The sequence below is a fragment of the Salvelinus namaycush genome, unplaced genomic scaffold, assembly GCF_016432855.1.
Source record: "Salvelinus namaycush isolate Seneca unplaced genomic scaffold, SaNama_1.0 Scaffold513, whole genome shotgun sequence".
Lineage (NCBI taxonomy): Eukaryota > Metazoa > Chordata > Actinopteri > Salmoniformes > Salmonidae > Salvelinus > Salvelinus namaycush.
The window spans coordinates 62,014-80,901 of NW_024061213.1; the positions used below are offsets into that span (position 1 = coordinate 62,014).

The 18,888-nt window shown below is 43.1% G+C and overlaps 1 protein-coding gene across 2 annotated transcripts; it reads left to right on the top strand.

The window, feature by feature from the left end:
- Positions 1-360: 360 nt before the first annotated feature.
- Positions 361-8,675, top strand: LOC120041706. 2 transcript variants are annotated; one of them, XM_038986576.1, is made up of 8 exons: positions 361-2,408; positions 3,360-3,423; positions 3,753-3,851; positions 3,955-4,098; positions 4,316-4,436; positions 4,525-4,596; positions 7,655-7,726; positions 8,250-8,675. In XM_038986576.1, exons 4-8 carry the CDS (start codon positions 3,955-3,957, stop codon positions 8,453-8,455), a joined length of 615 nt encoding a protein of 204 aa, XP_038842504.1. In that variant the 5' UTR covers positions 361-2,408; positions 3,360-3,423; positions 3,753-3,851; the 3' UTR covers positions 8,456-8,675. The 2 variants fall into 2 exon arrangements, with proteins under 2 accessions (XP_038842504.1, XP_038842503.1); XM_038986575.1 differs by having other exon boundaries at positions 361-3,423.
- Positions 8,676-18,888: the final 10,213 nt, after the last annotated feature.

An 18,888-nucleotide genomic window follows, 5' to 3' on the forward strand; every position in this document is an offset into this window, starting at 1 on the left:
CAAAGTTGGATCAGCCTGTAGTGTGGTTTTCCACTTTAATTTTGAGTGTGACTCCAAATCCAGACCTCCATGGGTTGATAAATTTGATTTCCATTGACCATTTTTGTGTGATTTTGTTGTCAGCACATTTAACTATGTAAAGAAAACAGTATTTAATAAGAATATTTAATTCATTCAGATCTAGGATGTGTTATTTTAGTGTTCCCTTTATTTTTTTGAGCAGTGTATATGACTTTGTGGTTGTGGGTGGATTTCAACTGCTGGCTGGAATTCTCACTCAACTGTACCACTAATATGAACCTGTTCTACAGACTCTTGTAGACTACTATGCACTGAAAAACAGTTAATATGTTACAAATCAAAGCTTAACATTGAAATTTGTGATTTCAAATGATTAAGTTAAATTCAGATAGGCATGTTATGTGCTCTCTAACACAAACATAAAATGTGTTGTTATTGCTGTAGACCTTTTAACAGATCTAGGAGCAGTTGACCTCCACAGAATGTTAACATTAGCCACTAATATCTGACTTCAGTACAGTCTATAGCTGTTTGTTCATTAATACTTATATGTGGCCTTAATATACAGCATATGACCTGGTAAAGGAGAGGGGGATGGGAGGCTGCTCAATGATTGGCTGTAGTGTAGGGTGTGTCATACAATGTATCAAAATTTCAACTGCTGGCTGGAATTTTCACTCAACTGTACCACTAATATGAACCTGTTCTACAGACTCTTGTAGACTACTATGCACTGAAAAACAGTTAATGTTACAAATCAAAGCTTAACATTGAAATATGTGATTTCAAATGATTAAGTTAAATTCAGATAGGCATGTTATGTGCTCTCTAACACAAACATAAAATGTGTTGTTGTTGCTGTAGACCTTTTAACAGATCTAGTTGACCTCCACAGAATGTGCACATTAGCCACTAATATCTGACATCAGTATAGTTTATAGAGGTGTATCTGTCTGTCTGTGTCTTTCAGTTTCTATTTAGACTACATCAAATATGAAGAAGCTGTGCAGCCACACCATGTTCAACATGTTACCTAATTAGCTAGCTAGCTGACAATCTGGTTGACCTGTAGCATATAAACATTTGTTGGCACAGAAAGAAAGGGGATATGAAAAATGATTGATCAAATTCCTCCTGCCACTATCTGACTGGGTTAATAACTTAATATTAAGTTAATATGGACCCATTGTCTTAGACTTGAACTCTTGGACCAAACAGTGGGACTCTGATTTCAGCCATAGGGACTTGTGACTCGACTCCTGACTCCAACATTGGTGACTTTGACTCAACTCAGAGTAGCCATAGGGTCTTGTGAATTGACTCTGACTTTTGTGACTCAACTACAACACTACTGCCATTGCATGGCTACTACTACTGCTTCAACTACCAATTCTAGCAAGTTGTACCCCAGGTTGGGTACACTTTTCTGCTGCTCCCTCAAAAGCATTAAGCAGACATTTTGATTATACCTCCCTCCCCATAACTCTCTGTTGTTAATATCAGTAGGCTGTTTGAGTGGTCTGTGGGCAGGTAATTCATCTGATTGCTGATGGGTTAGGTTGCTAGATCGAATATTAACCTGCCATAAGCTACTTTTGTGTCAGCAAGTCTCCCCAGTGAAAAATGTACATATCCACCACTCCATCTCTCATGTACAGACCATTCAAGTAGCTGCACTTAACACCTCACTGATACTGATTGTGTAAGCTACAAACCCAAATTGTCTAAGGAAATGTGGCTAACAGTAATAACATTGCAGACATATTCAGAAATCTGGGCTGATGGAATCATTGTTATGCATATCTACTGGCCATAATTTCCGCTTGAGGTCCTGCCCCTCCCCCACTGCAAAGTGCACAAAAGTACCAAACTATCAAAGGTTTTATAGGTCAACACAGTCCCCCCCCTCCCCTGTCCTTTGTATATTATTTATATATACTTGTGTTCCCATATGTACTTCCTGTATTGATTTGTTGTTAATAAAAATATAATAATAATAAAAGATACACAGTTCCCCCTCCCCCATGTTGCAGCATAAATCTCTGCCCAAGGTTGCCATGTACACTATTTTGTGGTTTATTGATGTACTTTTAAAACTTTGCGGCAGGTGAAAGGTTTTGGTCGCTAGGTGGAAGTTGTTATACTACTTCTATATTGCAACGTTACCAACATGGCATTTTTAAAAAATCATTAATTTCCCTGTATTCTGCTAAAATTGTGCTAGTGAAGGTGGGTTTTGAAGTCTGGTTTTGAGCAGACTCCTAGAAATTTGAAATTGACCTGGCAAGCCTGTCCCTGCCTGAGCGTGATCACCACTGAAGTAGCTGTGCAGCACGTGTTTTAAGGAAGAGGAGGATGGTTGCAGATGTTTGCATTCATGCAAGAAGGTAAGCTATTAACTAAACTGTTAACCAATATTTTAGCTAAAATTGTATTTGGTGTATTGACAAGCAATGCATGTTCTCGTTGTCTTTATTTTTAATGAATTAATGTCAGTCATGTATGTCTTTCGGTGGAATCCAACATGCATTGACATGTCTGAAAGCCGCATTGTGTCAGATATACTGCGTCATGACAGATTGAAATTGGCAGGTTTATCCAAACAATTCATTAATGCGCAATTGTTACTTTGCATGTTTCTACCTTATAGTTATTTGTGGCTTGCTAACGGTTAGTGTGCTAGCTAACTGTTAGCGTGCTAGCTAACGGTTAGCGTGCTAGCTAACGGTTAGCATGCTACCCATGCTAGTTAAAAAATAATAATATGCTAGCTATGGTTGCAAGCTAGCTAATAAGTTTAGCATAATTGGTAAACGTGTCTTTGATTCAGAATACATGATTGTGGTTAACAATGTTACATGCATTGGAAAATAATATTGCTATAGTGTAACAAGCTAGCAAGAAAAGCCAGTTCCTTTTCATCTATTTTGTCAAGTTATAAGCCTGTATGTGTGTTAAAATATTTAAACCCCCTCATTAAATTCATGTATTGAAGTTGCGCCCGTTTTTTATAGCCCTTTCTTACCCAAATACCGTTTTTTACATTGAAATAATTCAGATGAAAATAAGAAATATGTTAAACTAATTAAGAAATAAGTGACCAGATTTTTTTTATTGAAAACCATGGACATTAGTTTGGGTGGGGGGAGGGGCGTGGTGCGGTTCCTAGTTCTTTTTTTTTTTGCACATAAAAGAGTGAAACACCACAACAAGAATAAGGGTTGTGGAAAGTGTCAATTTTGGTAGGACTGTGACAATTCACTGTCTTGAAAAATACATACATACAATACATACATATATTGGCAGATTCTTTAACCAAATCCCTATTTCTTACACAGATTTTTTAAGATCTAAAACATAATGGAAGATAAGAGTCCAGGAACCTACAAAGTAACCAATGCGGTATGTTTTCTGATTTGCCTAGTATTTAGAGTACGCTTGCCTTGCTTTAGCCAAACCACTCATACTGATTCTCTTTTAGTCCATCCATAAAAACAGATTCAGCTTTAGTTGCATGCAGGAACTTGCATAATGTGCTTATGTTATGCTTATACTTGCTTTTTTACCTTGAAAGTAGTTTAAAAAAACAGAAATTGTAATAGATGTTTGTTGGACCTCTATTAGTCAATGATAACAGTCATTGGTGTCCCCCAGCCCATCCCCTGTTGTGTGCCGAGCAATCTTGTCATTCTATTAAGTCTCAACTATTCTTTTTGTCTTCCTTTACAAAGGCACTGCAGAGGCTAAGAAGGCGCATGTAAAATCTAAAGAAGCATAGTTCAACTTGTGAGGCCAGATTTGAAAAGGAAAAGATAAATCCCGAAGCGCAGGTTTGTCAGTTGTTTAGAATGAGGATACTGGGGATGGTTGAATCGTTATCATATCCTATTGCCTAATTTGCACATGACTAATATCATTTTATTGTATCCTTAGATGTCAGACACCGAGGCTGCCAGTACCTCTGAGGCTGCCAGTACCTCTGAGGCTGCCAGTACCTCTGAGGCTGCCAGTACTTCTGGGTCGATAGTCAATGTGTTGGATGATGCACCACCGTTGATCAGAACAGACAGTATATACGTAAGTTAAAGTGTCATTCAACACCAGCACATACTGTAAGTTCTTGTGAATCAGCTTTGTAAATCAAAGATGGGCAAGTGTGCACTTTCATCCCATATTCATAGTATTATAACATAAACAAGTAGAGGAGCACAGTCGTAACTAATCAAAATGTGCCGGTGTCCAAATACTTTGTCATCTGTCTAGTTATCCAATATAATTTTTTTCTTCAATACAGTTGACCAAAGCTATGCTTGGATACAAGACTGATGACTCAATAACCAGCATTGGCAACAGTGTAGATGGTTATGTCCCAGGATCATCAGAGGAAGGCAATTTTTATGAAGAAAATCTGACAGGTATGTCTATACTTTACATACACATGGACCTATTCTTAATTACAATGTCCTGTTTGAAAATTACATGTTTTCCACTGATGTTTTCCAGGAGAGATGTCAGTGATTCGGGCCAAAAAGCCAATGACCAAGGGAAAGCTGGGGCAAAAGAGAGACTCACACGGTAAGCATGTTTCCTGCTGCCTTCAGTCAGTGTAAGTCTGATGGCCTTGAGATAGAAGCTGTTTTTCAGTCCCAGCTTTGATGCACCTGTACTGACCTCGCCTTCTGGATGATAGTGGGGTGAACAGGCAGTGGCTCGGGTGGTTGTTGTCCTTGATGGTCTTTTTGGCCTTTCTGTGACATCGGGTGGTGTAGTTGTCCATGAGGGCAGGTAGTTTGCCCCCGGTGATGCGTTGTGCAGACCTCACTACCCTCTGGAGAGCCTTACGGTTGTGGGCGGAGCAGTTGCCGTACCAGGCGGTGATACAGCCCGACAGGATGCTCTCGATTGTGCATCTGTAAAAGTTTGTGAGTGTTTTTGGTGACAAGCCAAATTTCTTCAGCCTCCTGAGGTTGTTTTGTTGATGTTGAGTGTGAGGTTATTTTCCTGACACCACACTCCGAGGGCCCTCACCTCCTCCCTGTAGGCCGTCTCATCGTTGTTGGTAATCAAGCCTACCACTGTAGTGTCGTCTGCAAACTTGATGATTGAGTTGGAGGAGTGCATGGCCACGCAGTCATGGGTGAACAGGGAGTACAGGAGAGAGCTGAGAACGCACCCTTGTGGGGACCCAGTGTTGAGGATCAGCGGGGTGGAGATGTTTCCTACCCTCACCGCCTGGGGGTGGCCCGTCAGGAAGTCGAGGTCCCAGTTGCACAGGGCGGTGGGTCTCGAGCTTAATGACGAGTTTGGAGGGTACTATGGTGTTAAATGCTGAGCTGTAATCGATGAACAACATTCTTACATAGGTATTCCTCTTGTCCAGATGGGTTAGGGCAGTGTGATTGCGATTGCGTTGTCTGTGGACCTATTGGTGCGGTAAGCAAATTCGAGTGGGTCTAGGTGTCAGGTAGGGTGGAGGTGATATGGTCCTTGACTAGTCTCTCAAAGCACTTCATGATGACGGAGGTGAGTGCTACGGGGTGCTAGTCATTTAGCTCAGTTACCTTAGCTTTCTTGGGAACATGAACAATGGTGGCCTTCTTGAAGCATGTGGGCACAGCAGGCTGGGATAAGGATTGATTGAATATGTCTGTAAACACACCAGCCAGCTGGTCTGCGCATGCTCTGAGGACGCGGCTAGGAATGCCGTCTGGGCCAGCAGCCTTGTGAGGGTTAACACGTTTAAATGTTTTACTCACGTTGGCTGCAGTGAAGGAGAGCCCGCAGGTTTTGGTAGCGGGCCGTGTCAGTGGCACTGTATTGTCCTCAAAGCAAGCAAAGAAGTTGTTTAGTTTGTCTGGGAGCAAGACATCGGTGTCCGCAACGGGGCTGGTTTTCTTTTTGTAATCCGTGATTGACTGTAGACCCTGCCACATACGTCTTGTGTCTGAGCCGTTGAATTGCGACTCTACTCTGTCTCTATACTGACGCTTAGCTTGTTTGATTGCCTTGCCTAGGGAATAGCTACACTGTTTGTGTTCGGTCATGTTTCCGGTCGCCTTGCCATGATTAAAAGCAGTGGTTCGCGCTTTCAAGTTTTGCGCGAATGCTGCCATCAATCCACGGTTTCTGGTTGGGGAAGGTTTTAATAGTCACCGTGGGTACAACATCACTGATGCACTTTCAAATAAACTCGATCCCAGTCCACGTGACCGAAGCAATCTTGAAACGTGGAATCAGATTGGTCGGACCAGCGTTGAACAGACCTGAGCACAGGCGTTTCCTGTTTTAGTTTCTGTCTATAGGCTGGGAGCAACAAAATGGAGTCGTGGTCAGATTTGCGAAAGGAGGGCGAGGGAGGGCTTTGTATACGTCGCAGAAGTTAGAGTAGCAATGAACCAGAATCATGCCAGCCCGGGTCACGCATTCCATATGCTGATAAAATTTAGGGAGCTTGTTTTCAGATTAGCCTCGCTAAAATCCCCATCTACAATAAAAGCAGCCTCAGGATATGTGGTTTCCAGTTTACATAGAGTCCAATGAAGTTCTTTCAGGGCCGTTGAGGTATCTTCTTGGGGGGGATATACACGGCTGTGATTATAATCGAAGAGATTTCTCTAGGTAGATAATGCGGCCGGCATTTGATTGTGAGGAATTCTAGGTCAGGTGAGTAAAAGGACTTGAGTTTCCTGTATGTTGTTATGATCACACCCCGAATTGTTAATCATAAGGCATACACCCCCGCCCTTCTTCTTACCAGAGAGATGTTTGTTTCTGAGATGCGTGAAGAAACCGGGTGACTCTACGTACTCTGATAACGTATCCCGAGTGAGCCATGTTTCCGTGAAACAGAGAATGTTACTATCTCTGATGTCTCTCTGGAAGGCAACCCTTGCTCGAATTTCGTCTACCTTGATGTCAAGAGATTGGACATTGGCGAGTAGTATACTCGTGAGATGTGGGCGATGTGCCCGTCTACAGAGCCTGACCAGAAGACCGCGCCATCTGCCATCTGTGGCGCCGTTGTTTTGGGTCACCTACTGGGATCTGATGCATTGCCCTGGGTGATAGTCGAAACAGAGGATCCGCTTTGGGAAAGTCATATTCCTGGACTTAATGTTGGTAGTTGACGTTGCTCTTATATCCAGTAGTTCTTCCCGGCTGTATGTAATAAAACTTAAGATTTCCTGGGGTATCAATGTAAGAAATAACACATTAAAAAACAAAATACTGCATAGTTTCCTAAGAACGCGAAGCGAGGCGACCATCTCTGTCGGTGCCATAAGTATTCTGGCCGTACTGTGCTGGTCCAGATCTGTTTTGTCTTCATCAGTTAGTGTATTTCCAACCATGCCAGCACAGAACGGTTCAGTTTGGATTGTACAGTGGTGTGAAAAAGGTTAGGATGGAGTCTGCCTTCATTTCAGCATGGTATTGTGCTTTCCCCTCTCAATACATGGCTGTATCTGTAGGGTTTGGGTGGCTGTAGCCGTCCCTCTCATACCATATTCAATAGGCTTGAATGGCACAGCTGTTATAAACCTGCATTTTGAGTTTTTCCAACAGTTATCGCTTATGGATTGGTTGATAGGTTGGATTGGGTGAAACTGACATGATTTCCACTGATGTTTTCCAGGAGAGATGTCAGCGATTCGGGCCAAACAGCCAATGACCAAGGGAAAGCTGGGACAAAGGAGAGGCTCACACAGTAAGCATGTTTCCTGCTGCCTTCAGTCAGTGCGTTTTCACTCTGTAGTGTCAGCTTATGGTACTGTGCTGGTCCAGATCAATCCTGTTTTCATCAGTTAGTGTATTTCCAACCATGCCAGCACAGAACGGTTCAGTTTGGATTGGACACAAGTCAAGACGTTAGATCTGAACTAGTGTGTCAGGATAGATGATAACACAGAAGGATTACCACACTTTACATTGTTTTTCCTGGGTGAGGGAACTTAATTTAATAAGTATTGCTTTTATTAGAAGGATTACATTGCAAACCTTTTGATGGGCTTAGATTTCATACAGATTGACTCTGCCTTGATGTCAGCATTGCACATTCTTCTCTCACATCCTTCTCTATGTAGTTATTTAGTTGGGATTGTTAGTTTAACCTCAACACTCTCTGCAGATACAGCTGCAACCTGGTAGAGTTAATACAGAGATGAACACATACTGTATTGTACTCAACCTTTATTTAATGTAGTCATTCATAATGTCATCTCTTTCCAAAGGTGCCAAAGGAACAAAAAGGTTTTGGTCGACAATAGAGGTGGATGCAGTTGAAGATTCCTTGATGAATTTTATCCGAATGGGAAAAACGCCTGGAAAACAAGACTGTGAGAAATGCATTGCTGCTTCTGGCCAAGCGCTAGTAAACAGGGACTGGAGAGCAGTAAAGTTCTATGTACACAACAAAATAGTTGCAGATCAGAGATAATAAGTGTATAAGATGCTTCTATCTTGGTGTACCTCTGAGGATTTAATGGGACTTACTTGACTTAAGCTCATAGGCAGTTGATGAATGTCCTCCATCTCACTCTGTTTGGGGGAAGTTTTCCCAGGTGGGTTGTTCACTTTTGGAGTGACTAAGGTCTCAAGAATACAAAGCCTGCTGACTTTGAATGTTACAGAAAAATAAAATACATTTTTCTAAACTATTAATCTGTTACTTGGATATAATGACTCCATTACTGAAATGGTTGTTCCAGTTTAAATACTTTACAGTAGAACTACACTACAGTAGAACTACACTACAGTAGAACTACACTACAGTAGAACTACACTACAGCCGTTGAGTTGCCATCCGTGTTGCATCATTGTGGCATTCTACATGCAATATTTTCAGTCATAAAATAGAATGAATGCATCAAATATCGATGTAATAAATGTATCACTAGTCACTTTAAACAATGCCACTTTATATAATGTTTACATACCCTGCATTACTCATCTCATATGTATATACTGTACTCTATACCATCTACTGCATCTTGCCTATGCCGTTCGGCCATCGCTCATTCATATATTTATATGCACATATTCGTATTCATTCCTTTACACTTGTGTGTAAAAGGTAGTTGTTGTGAAATTGTTACATTACTTGTTAGATATTACTGCACGGTCGGAACTAGAAGCACAAGCAATGCGCTACACTCGCATTAACGTCTGCTAACCATGTGTATTTGACCAATTTGATTTGATTTGATTTGCAATGTGCGGTCTCAAGTAGGTGGTAAAATTACAAGTGATCTTTTTTCAAGAAGTCAGCAACTTTCGGTGATTTCCTCATATTAGATTTTTTTTCTAGCTCATGAGTGTAATTTCTGTGCTTCTATGATGTCTGGAAAGCAGGGTCCTAAAAAGGTATGTAAATGTGAGGAGTCCTAAATTGGTTAGAAATGCAAGACTGTGTGTGTGTGTGTGTGTGTCCTGTGTGTGTGTCCAGTGTGTGTGTCCAGTGTGAGTGCGTGTGTCCAGTGTGTGTGTGTGTGTGCCCAGTGTGTGTGTGTCCAGTGTGTGTGTGTGCCCAGTGTGTGTGTGTGTGTGTGTGTGTCCAGTGTGAGTGTGTGTCCAGTGTGTGTGTCCAGTTTGTGTGTGTGTGTGTCCAGTGTGTGTGCATCTGTCCAGTGTGTGTGTGTGTGTGTGTGTGTCCAGTGTGTCTGTGTGTGTGTCCAGTGTGAGTGTGTGTGTCCAGTGTGAGTGTGTGTGTCCAGTGTGAGTGTGTGTCCAGTGTGTGTGTGTGTCCAGTGTGTGCGTGTGTCCAGTGTGTGTGTGTGTGTGTGTCCAGTGTGTGTGTGTGTGTCCAGTGTGTGTGTGTGTGTGTGTGTCCAGTGTGTGTGTGTGTGTGAGCGTGTGTGTGTCCAGTGTGAGCGTGTGTGTGTCCAGTGTGTGTGTGTCCAGCGTGTGTGTGTCCAGTGTGAGTGTGTGTGTGTGTCCAGTGTGAGTGTGTCCAGTGTGTGTGTGTGTGTGAGTGTGTGTCCAGTGTGTGTGTGTCTGTCCAGTGAGTGTGTGTGTGTGTCCAGTGTGTGTGTGTGTGTGTGTCAGGTTATTATTTCAGGGACACTGAGTCGCCATCATACCAAACATTAAACCCTGGATAGAGGGGCTCAGTGAATGTGGAGGTGAATGTGATCAGGTGGGTCAGTGTGTCAGAGGAGGCTCTATAGAAGGACAGAGTGCCGGCTGGCCAGTCCAGATACACTCCTACTCTGTGGGAGCTGGAGGGGCGGACGTCTATGGTAGTGGGATTATTATTGTGCCTGGCAGAGTAACGGTTGTCATAGCAGATTAGACTCCAGGACTTGTCATTGTGTCCAAGACAACAGTCATCAACCTCTCCTCTCCTGTTGATTCCTTTATATGTCACTCCTATAACAGCCTCTATCCCACTCCACTCTACTTCCCAGTAACAGCGCCCAGTCAGACCCTCTCTACACAGCACCTGTCTCCAACCCTCAAATCTCTCTGGGTGATCAGGATACGGCTGCTTCTCTCTCCTCCATGTCACCTTTCTGTTCTCCTCAGACAGAGAGAGGAGTCTGTCTACTGTGTTTGGGTCCAGTGTGAGTTCACAGACATCTGATGGATGAAACCAGACACAATATTAGAAATCATCATCATTCACATTAGAATGTTAACTCACTTTTCACTAATTAATTTAATGTAGATGTTTCTAGGTATCAAAAGGAGAAGTTAAGGTAACTTGAGACGTGAATGAATGATCATATGTTGTACTGTATGGTAATATAAAACACACTTATTCCCATTAATTACACACACACACACACACACACACACACACACACACACACACACCTGTATGCATCATGAACACAAAAGGAGAAGTTCAGGTAACTTGAGACGTACACACACACACACACACACACACACACACACACACACACACACACACACACACACACACACACACACACACACACACACACACACACACACACACACACATTGTCAAAGCAACTCTCTGTAAACGTTGGTGTCCCTGATTTCTGCTTCTGTAGAACTACAGCTGATATTTAATATGACCAAGTAAGTAATGATGGTGGTCTTTGACTTTGACTTAACTTGAATTAAGACTTATTCTTAGTCATATTCTTCACAGCAGTCAACACTCACATTTTCTAAGTCCAGGTTTCATTGTGTTCTCTCCACCATGTTCCACACTGTAGCGGTAAGCAGAAGAAGAGACAATCATTGAGGGATACACCTGAACTCACACACACACACTGGACACACACACAGGACACAGACACACACACACACACACACACACACACACACACACACACACACACACACACACACACACACACACACACACACACACACACACACACACACACACACACACACACAGACACACACATACACACACACTGGACACACACACACACACACACACACACACACTGGACACACACACACACACACAGTGTTTGTGTCCAGTGTGTGTGTCCAGTGTGTCCAGAGTGTGTGTCGTGCGTGTGTGTGTGTGTGTGTGTGTGTGTGTGTGTGTGTGTGTGTGTGTGTGTGTGTGTCTGTGTGTGTCATGGGTGTGTGTGAGTGTGTGTGTATGAGTCTAGTGTGTTTCACACAGGACAAACACACACACTTGACACACACACACACACACACACACACAGGACACAAACACACACACGACACACACACAGGACACACACACACACACACACACACACACACACACACACACACACACACAGGACACACACACACACAGGACACACACACACACACACACACAGGACACACACACACACACACACAGGACACACACACACACACACACACACACTGGACACATACACACTGGACACACACACAGGACACACACACACAGCATATAACTTTGTCCAAGTGTTGGTCAGAATGTTTGTCTTAACTAGCCTGATAAGTCCAACATGTCTGATATGAACATTGACATAAACCCTCTACATACTTGAGTTTCTCCAGTCTGCAGTGTGGATCCTCCAGTCCAGCAGAGAGCAGTCTGACTCCTGAGTCTCCTGGGTGATTGTAGCTCAGGTCCAGCTCTCTCAGGTGTGAGGGGTTTGACCTCAGAGCTGAGACCAGAGAAGCACAGCCTTCCTCTGTGACTAGACAGCCTGACAGCCTGCAAAGAGTCAACTCAAATAAAAATCACACTGATATTCTTTGGTGGTGAAAATAGTGGCAGTATATATTTCTCCATATTCATGTCACACCCTGATCTGTTTCACCTGTCTTGTGATTGTCTCCACCCCCTCCAGGTGTCGCTTATTTCCCTGGTGTATATATCCCTGTGTTTCCCTGGAGTATTTATCCCTGTGTTTCCCTGGTGTATATATCCCTGTGTGTCCCTGGTGTATATATCCCTGTGTTTCCCTGGTGTATATATCCCTGTGTTTCCCTGGTGTATATATCCCTGTGTTTCCCTGGTGTATTTATCCCTGTGTTTCCCTGGTGTATATATCCCTGTGTTTCCCTGGTGTATATATCCCTGTGTTTCCCTGGTGTATTTATCCCTGTGTTTCCCTGGTGTATATATCCCTGGTGTATATATCCCTGTGTTTCCCTGGTGTATATATCCTCGTGTTTCCCTGGTGTATATATCCCTGTGTTTCCCTGGTGTATATATCCCTGTGTTTCCCTGGTGTATATATCCCTGTGTTTCCCTGGTGTATATATCCCTGGTGTATATATCCCTGGTGTATATATCCCTGTGTTTCCCTGGTGTATATATCCCTGTGTTTCCCTGGTGTATATATCCCTGTGTTTCCCTGGTGTATATATCCCTGTGTTTCCCTGGTGTATATATCCCTGTGTTTCCCTGGTGTATATATCCCTGTGTTTCCCTGGTGTATATATCCCTGTGTTTCCCTGGTGTATATATCCCTGTGTTTCCCTGGTGTATATATCCCTGTGTTTCCCTGGTGTATATATCCCTGTGTTTCCCTGGTGAATATATCCCTGTTTCCCTGGTGTATATATCCCTGTGTTTCCCTGGTGTATATATCCCTGTGTTTCCCTGGTGTATTTATCCCTGTGTTTCCCTGGTGTATATATCCCTGGTGTATATATCCCTGTGTTTCCCTGGTGTATATATCCCTGCGTTTCCCTGGTGTATATATCCCTGTGTTTCCCTGGTGTATATATCCCTGTGTTTCCCTGGTGTATATATCCCTGTGTTTCCCTGGTGTATATATCCCTGGTGTATATATCCCTGTGTTTCCCTGGTGTGTGTTTCCCTGGTGTATATATCCCTGTGTTTTCCTGGTGTATATATCCCTGTGTTTCCCTGGTGTATATATCCCTGTGTTTCCCTGGTGCATATATCCCTGTGTTTCCCTGGTGTATATATCCCTGTGTTTCCCTGGTGTATATATCCCTGTGTTTCCCTGGTGTATTTATCCCTGTGTTTCCCTGGTGTATTTATCCCTGTGTTTCCCTGGTGTATATATCCCTGTGTTTCCCTGGTGTATATATCACTGTGTTTCCCTGGTGTATATATCCCTGTGATTCCCTGGTGTATACAGTATATCCATGTGTTTCCCTGGTGTATATATCCCTGTGTTTCCCTGGTGTATATATCCCTGTGTTTCCCTGGTGTATATATCCCTGTGTTTCCATGGTGTATATATCCCTGTGTTTCCCTGGTGTATATATCCCTGTGTTTCCCTGGTGTATATATCCCTGTGTTTCCCTGGTGTATATATCCCTGTGTTTCCCTGGTGTATATATCCCTGTGATTCCCTGGTGTATATATCCATGTGTTTCCCTGGTGTATATATCCCTGTGTTTCCCTGGTGTATATATCCCTGTGTTTCCATGGTGTATATATCCCTGTGTTTCCCTGGTGTATATATCCCTGTGTTTCCCTGGTGTATATATCCCTGTGTTTCCCTGGTCTATATATCCCTGTGTTTCCCTGGTGTATATATCCCTGTGTTTCCCTGGTGTATATATCCCTGTGTTTCCCTGGTGTATATATCCCTGTGTTTCCCTGGTGTATATATCCCTGTGTTTCCCTGGTGTATATATCCCTGTGTTTCCCTGGTGTATATATCCCTGTGTTTCCCTGGTGTATATATCCCTGGTGTATATATCCCTGGTGTATATATCCCTGTGTTTCCCTGGTGTATATATCCCTGTGTTTCCCTGGTGTATATATCCCTGTGTTTCCCTGGTGTATATATCCCTGTGTTTCCCTGGTGTATATATCCCTGTGTTTCCCTGGTGTATATATCCCTGTGTTTCCCTGGTGTATATATCCCTGTGTTTCCCTGGTGTATATATCCCTGTGTTTCCCTGGTGTATATATCCCTGTGTTTCCCTGGTGTATATATCCCTGTGTTTCCCTGGTGAATATATCCCTGTTTCCCTGGTGTATATATCCCTGTGTTTCCCTGGTGTATATATCCCTGTGTTTCCCTGGTGTATTTATCCCTGTGTTTCCCTGGTGTATATATCCCTGGTGTATATATCCCTGTGTTTCCCTGGTGTATATATCCCTGTGTTTCCCTGGTGTATATATCCCTGTGTTTCCCTGGTGTATATATCCCTGTGTTTCCCTGGTGTATATATCCCTGTGTTTCCCTGGTGTATATATCCCTGGTGTATATATCCCTGTGTTTCCCTGGTGTGTGTTTCCCTGGTGTATATATCCCTGTGTTTTCCTGGTGTATATATCCCTGTGTTTCCCTGGTGTATATATCCCTGTGTTTCCCTGGTGCATATATCCCTGTGTTTCCCTGGTGTATATATCCCTGTGTTTCCCTGGTGTATATATCCCTGTGTTTCCCTGGTGTATTTATCCCTGTGTTTCCCTGGTGTATTTATCCCTGTGTTTCCCTGGTGTATATATCCCTGTGTTTCCCTGGTGTATATATCACTGTGTTTCCCTGGTGTATATATCCCTGTGATTCCCTGGTGTATACAGTATATCCATGTGTTTCCCTGGTGTATATATCCCTGTGTTTCCCTGGTGTATATATCCCTGTGTTTCCCTGGTGTATATATCCCTGTGTTTCCATGGTGTATATATCCCTGTGTTTCCATGGTGTATATATCCCTGTGTTTCCCTGGTGTATATATCCCTGTGTTTCCCTGGTGTATATATCCCTGTGTTTCCCTGGTGTATATATCCCTGTGATTCCCTGATGTATATATCCATGTGTTTCCCTGGTGTATATATCCCTGTGTTTCCCTGGTGTATATATCCCTGTGTTTCCATGGTGTATATATCCCTGTGTTTCCCTGGTGTATATATCCCTGTGTTTCCCTGGTGTATATATCCCTGTGTTTCCCTGGTCTATATATCCCTGTGTTTCCCTGGTGTATATATCCCTGTGTTTCCCTGGTGTATATATCCCTGTGTTTCCCTGGTGTATATATCCCTGTGTTTCCCTGGTGTATATATCCCTGTGTTTCCCTGGTGTATATATCCCTGTGTTTCCCTGGTGTATATATCCCTGTGTTTCCCTGGTGTATATATCCCTGGTGTATATATCCCTGTTTCCCTGGTGTATATATCCCTGTGTTTCCCTGGTGTATATATCCCTGTGTTTCCCTGGTGTATATATCCCTGTGTTTCCCTGGTGTATATATCCCTGTGTTTCCCTGGTGTATATATCCCTGTGATTCCCTGGTGTATATATCCATGTGTTTCCCTGGTGTATATATCCCTGTGTTTCCCTGGTGTATATATCCCTGTGTTTCCATGGTGTATATATCCCTGTGTTTCCCTGGTGTATATATCCCTGTGTTTCCCTGGTGTATATATCCCTGTGTTTCCTGTCTCTCTGTACCAGTTCGTCTTGTATGTTTATCAAGTCAACCAGCGTTTTTCCCTACTCCTGCTTCTATTCTTTTTTGAATGTCCTCCCGGTTTTTGTCCCTTGCCTGTTTTCTGGACTCTGTACCCGCCTGCCTGACCATTCTGCCTGTCCTGACCTCTAGTCTGCCTGACCATTCTGCCTGTCCTGACCTCTAGCCTGCCTGACCATTCTGCCTGTCCTGACCATTCTGCCTGTCCTGACCTCTAGCCTGCCTGACCATTCTGCCTGTCCTGACCTCTAGCCTGCCTGGCCATTCTGCCTGTCCTGACCATCCTGCCTGTCCTGACCTCTAGCCTGCCTGACCTCTAGCCTGCCTGACCAGTCTGCCTGTCCTGACCTCTAGTCTGCCTGACCATTCTGCCTGTCCTGACCTCTAGCCTGCCTGACCATTCTGCCTGTCCTGACCTCTAGCCTGCCTGACCATTCTGCCTGTCCTGACCTCTAGTCTGCCTGACCATTCTGCCTGTCCTGACCTCTAGTCTGCCTGACCATTCTGCCTGTCCTGACCTCTAGCCTGCCTGACCATTCTGCCTGTCCTGACCTCTAGTCTGCCTGACCATTCTGCCTGTCCTGACCTCTAGTCTGCCTGACCATTCTGCCTGTCCTGACCTCTAGTCTGCCTGACCTCTAGCCTTTGGCCTGTACACGACCATTCTCTTGCCTACCCCTTTTAGTATATTAATAAATATCAAAGACTCTAACCATCTGCCTCCCGTGCCATCTGGGTCTCGCCTTGTGCCTTAAACCACACTGCTATTCTTTGAGGGTATCACCTTTTATTTGAGGGTATTTTAATACATGTCTGTTTCACCGTTTAGAAAAATAAAACATGCTAACCTCTCACCTTTAACCTCAAATAAAAGGTGACATTCTGTACTGTCACCTAATATGAAACATTATATCTCAAATCCAAAATGCTGGAGCATAGCACCAAATGTAAAACTGTAAGCTTCACTGTCCAAACACATATGGTGTGGACTATGTGTGTCTGGTAAACACATGTGGATCTGGTGAACAGTTATCACTTGTTGACCAACTACAGGAATACTGACCTCAGAGTCTCCAGTTTACAGTGGGGATTCCCCAGTCCAGCAGAGAGCAGCTTCACTCCTGAATCCTTCAGGTCATTGTTACTCAGGTCCAGCTCTCTCAGGTGTGAGGGGTTTGACCTCAGAGCTGAGACCAGAGAAGCACAGCCTTCCTCTGTGACTAGACAGCCTGACAGCCTGCAAAGAGTCAAATCATATTAAAATCACACTGATATTCTTTGGTGGTGAAAATAGTGGCAGTATATATTTTTTTAACATATTCAGATATGTCAGTGTCCTGAAACCTGCCATATCTATTCAGAAAATGTATGTATCATTATTAGAAATGACAAATTATCAAAGTATTGCCTGCAGATAGAAGCATGTATAGTACAAATATTTGAGTAGACTGACCAGACCAGTTTAAAAAGCAGTATCAGTCAAAAGACAGACAGTGAGGTATCAGATTTAGATTGTATTGAGTATACAGTCCACACCATATCTATAATGACAGTGAGGTATCAGATTTAGATTGTATTGATTAAACAGTCCACACCATATCTATAATGACAGTGAGGTATCAGATTTAGATTGTATTGAGTATACAGTCCACACCATATCTATTTTGACAGTGAAGAAAACATTTTAAATGTGACTCTATACTCCAACATTTTGGATTTCAGATCAAATGTTTCATATGAGGTGACAGTATATAATGTCACCTTTTATTTGAGGATATTTTAATACATATCTGTTTCACCATTTAGAAATGAAAGCACTTTATGTATCTAGTCCCCCCATACTTTGATAATTTGAAGTCGTAAATATTCTGATCAATTTACTTATAGTGTATTAAAGTAGTCAAAAGTGTAGTATTTGGTTCCAAACTCATTGGTTGCATTTGCAGTTTGTTTTGGTTGTGTTTTGGGTTGTGTTTTGCCCAATAGTAACTGAACTGTGGATGATGACTGGAGTAATTTTCTGTCTAAGGGAGTAGATAACACATTTCTAAACAATACTAAATGAATCCTGATTATGCCTTGATTAATACAAATCATAAATAAATAATGAATAATAACACTAAGAGTTGGTTTGAACAGATCTGAATCAGGAAACTAAGAGTTAGTTTAAACAGATCTGAATCTGTTTAAAGATAGAACTGCCAAAGGGGGTGGAGTTGCAATCTACTGTAGAGACAGCCTGCAGAGTTCTGTCCTACTATCCAGGTCTGTACCCAAACAATTCCAGCTTCTACTTTTAAAAATCCACCTTTCCAGAAACAAGTCTCTCACCGTCGCCGCTTGCTATAGACCACCCTCTGCCCCCAGCTGTGCCCTGGACACCAAATGTGAACTGATTGCCCCCCATCTATCTTCACAGCTCGTGCTGCTAGGTGACCTAAACTGGGACATGCTTAACACCCCGGCCATCCTACAATCTAAGCTTGATGTCCTCAATCTCTCATAAATTGTCAATGAACCCACCAGGTACAACCCCAAATCCGTAAACACGGGCACCCTCAACATATATCATCCTAACCAACTTGCCCTCCAAATAAACCTCTGCTGTTTTCAACCAAGATCTCAGCGATCACTGCCTCATTGCCTGCATCCGTAACGGGTCTGCGGTCAAACGACCAACCCTCATCACGATCAAACGCTCCCTAAAACACTTCAGCGAGCAGGCCTTCCTAATCGACCTGGCCCGGGTATCCTGGAAGGATATTGACCTCATCCCGTCAGTAGAGGACGCCTGGTCATTCTTTAAAAGTGCCTTCCTCACCATCTTAAATAAGCATGCCCCTTTCAAAAAAAAATTGAACCAGGAACAGATATAGCCCTTGGTTCACTCCAGACCTGACTGCCCTTGACCAGCACAAAAACATCCTGTGGCGTTCGGCATTAGCATCGAATATCCCCCGTGATATTCAACTTTTCAGGGAAGTCAGGAACAAATATACACAGGCAGTTAGGAAAGCTAAGGCTAGC

What these genes read in the sequence shown, in the direction of transcription:
- LOC120041706 (XM_038986575.1), top strand. Translation starts at nt 3,955, where the DNA reads ATGTCAGACACCGAGGCTGCCAGTACCTCTGAGGCTGCCAGTACCTCT. An exon ending in TCAGAACAGACAGTATATAC is followed by an intron (nt 4,099 to 4,315) that starts GTAAGTTAAAGT and finishes TCTTCAATACAG; the next exon opens with TTGACCAAAGCTATGCTTGG. An exon ending in TTATGAAGAAAATCTGACAG is followed by an intron (nt 4,437 to 4,524) that starts GTATGTCTATAC and finishes GATGTTTTCCAG; the next exon opens with GAGAGATGTCAGTGATTCGG.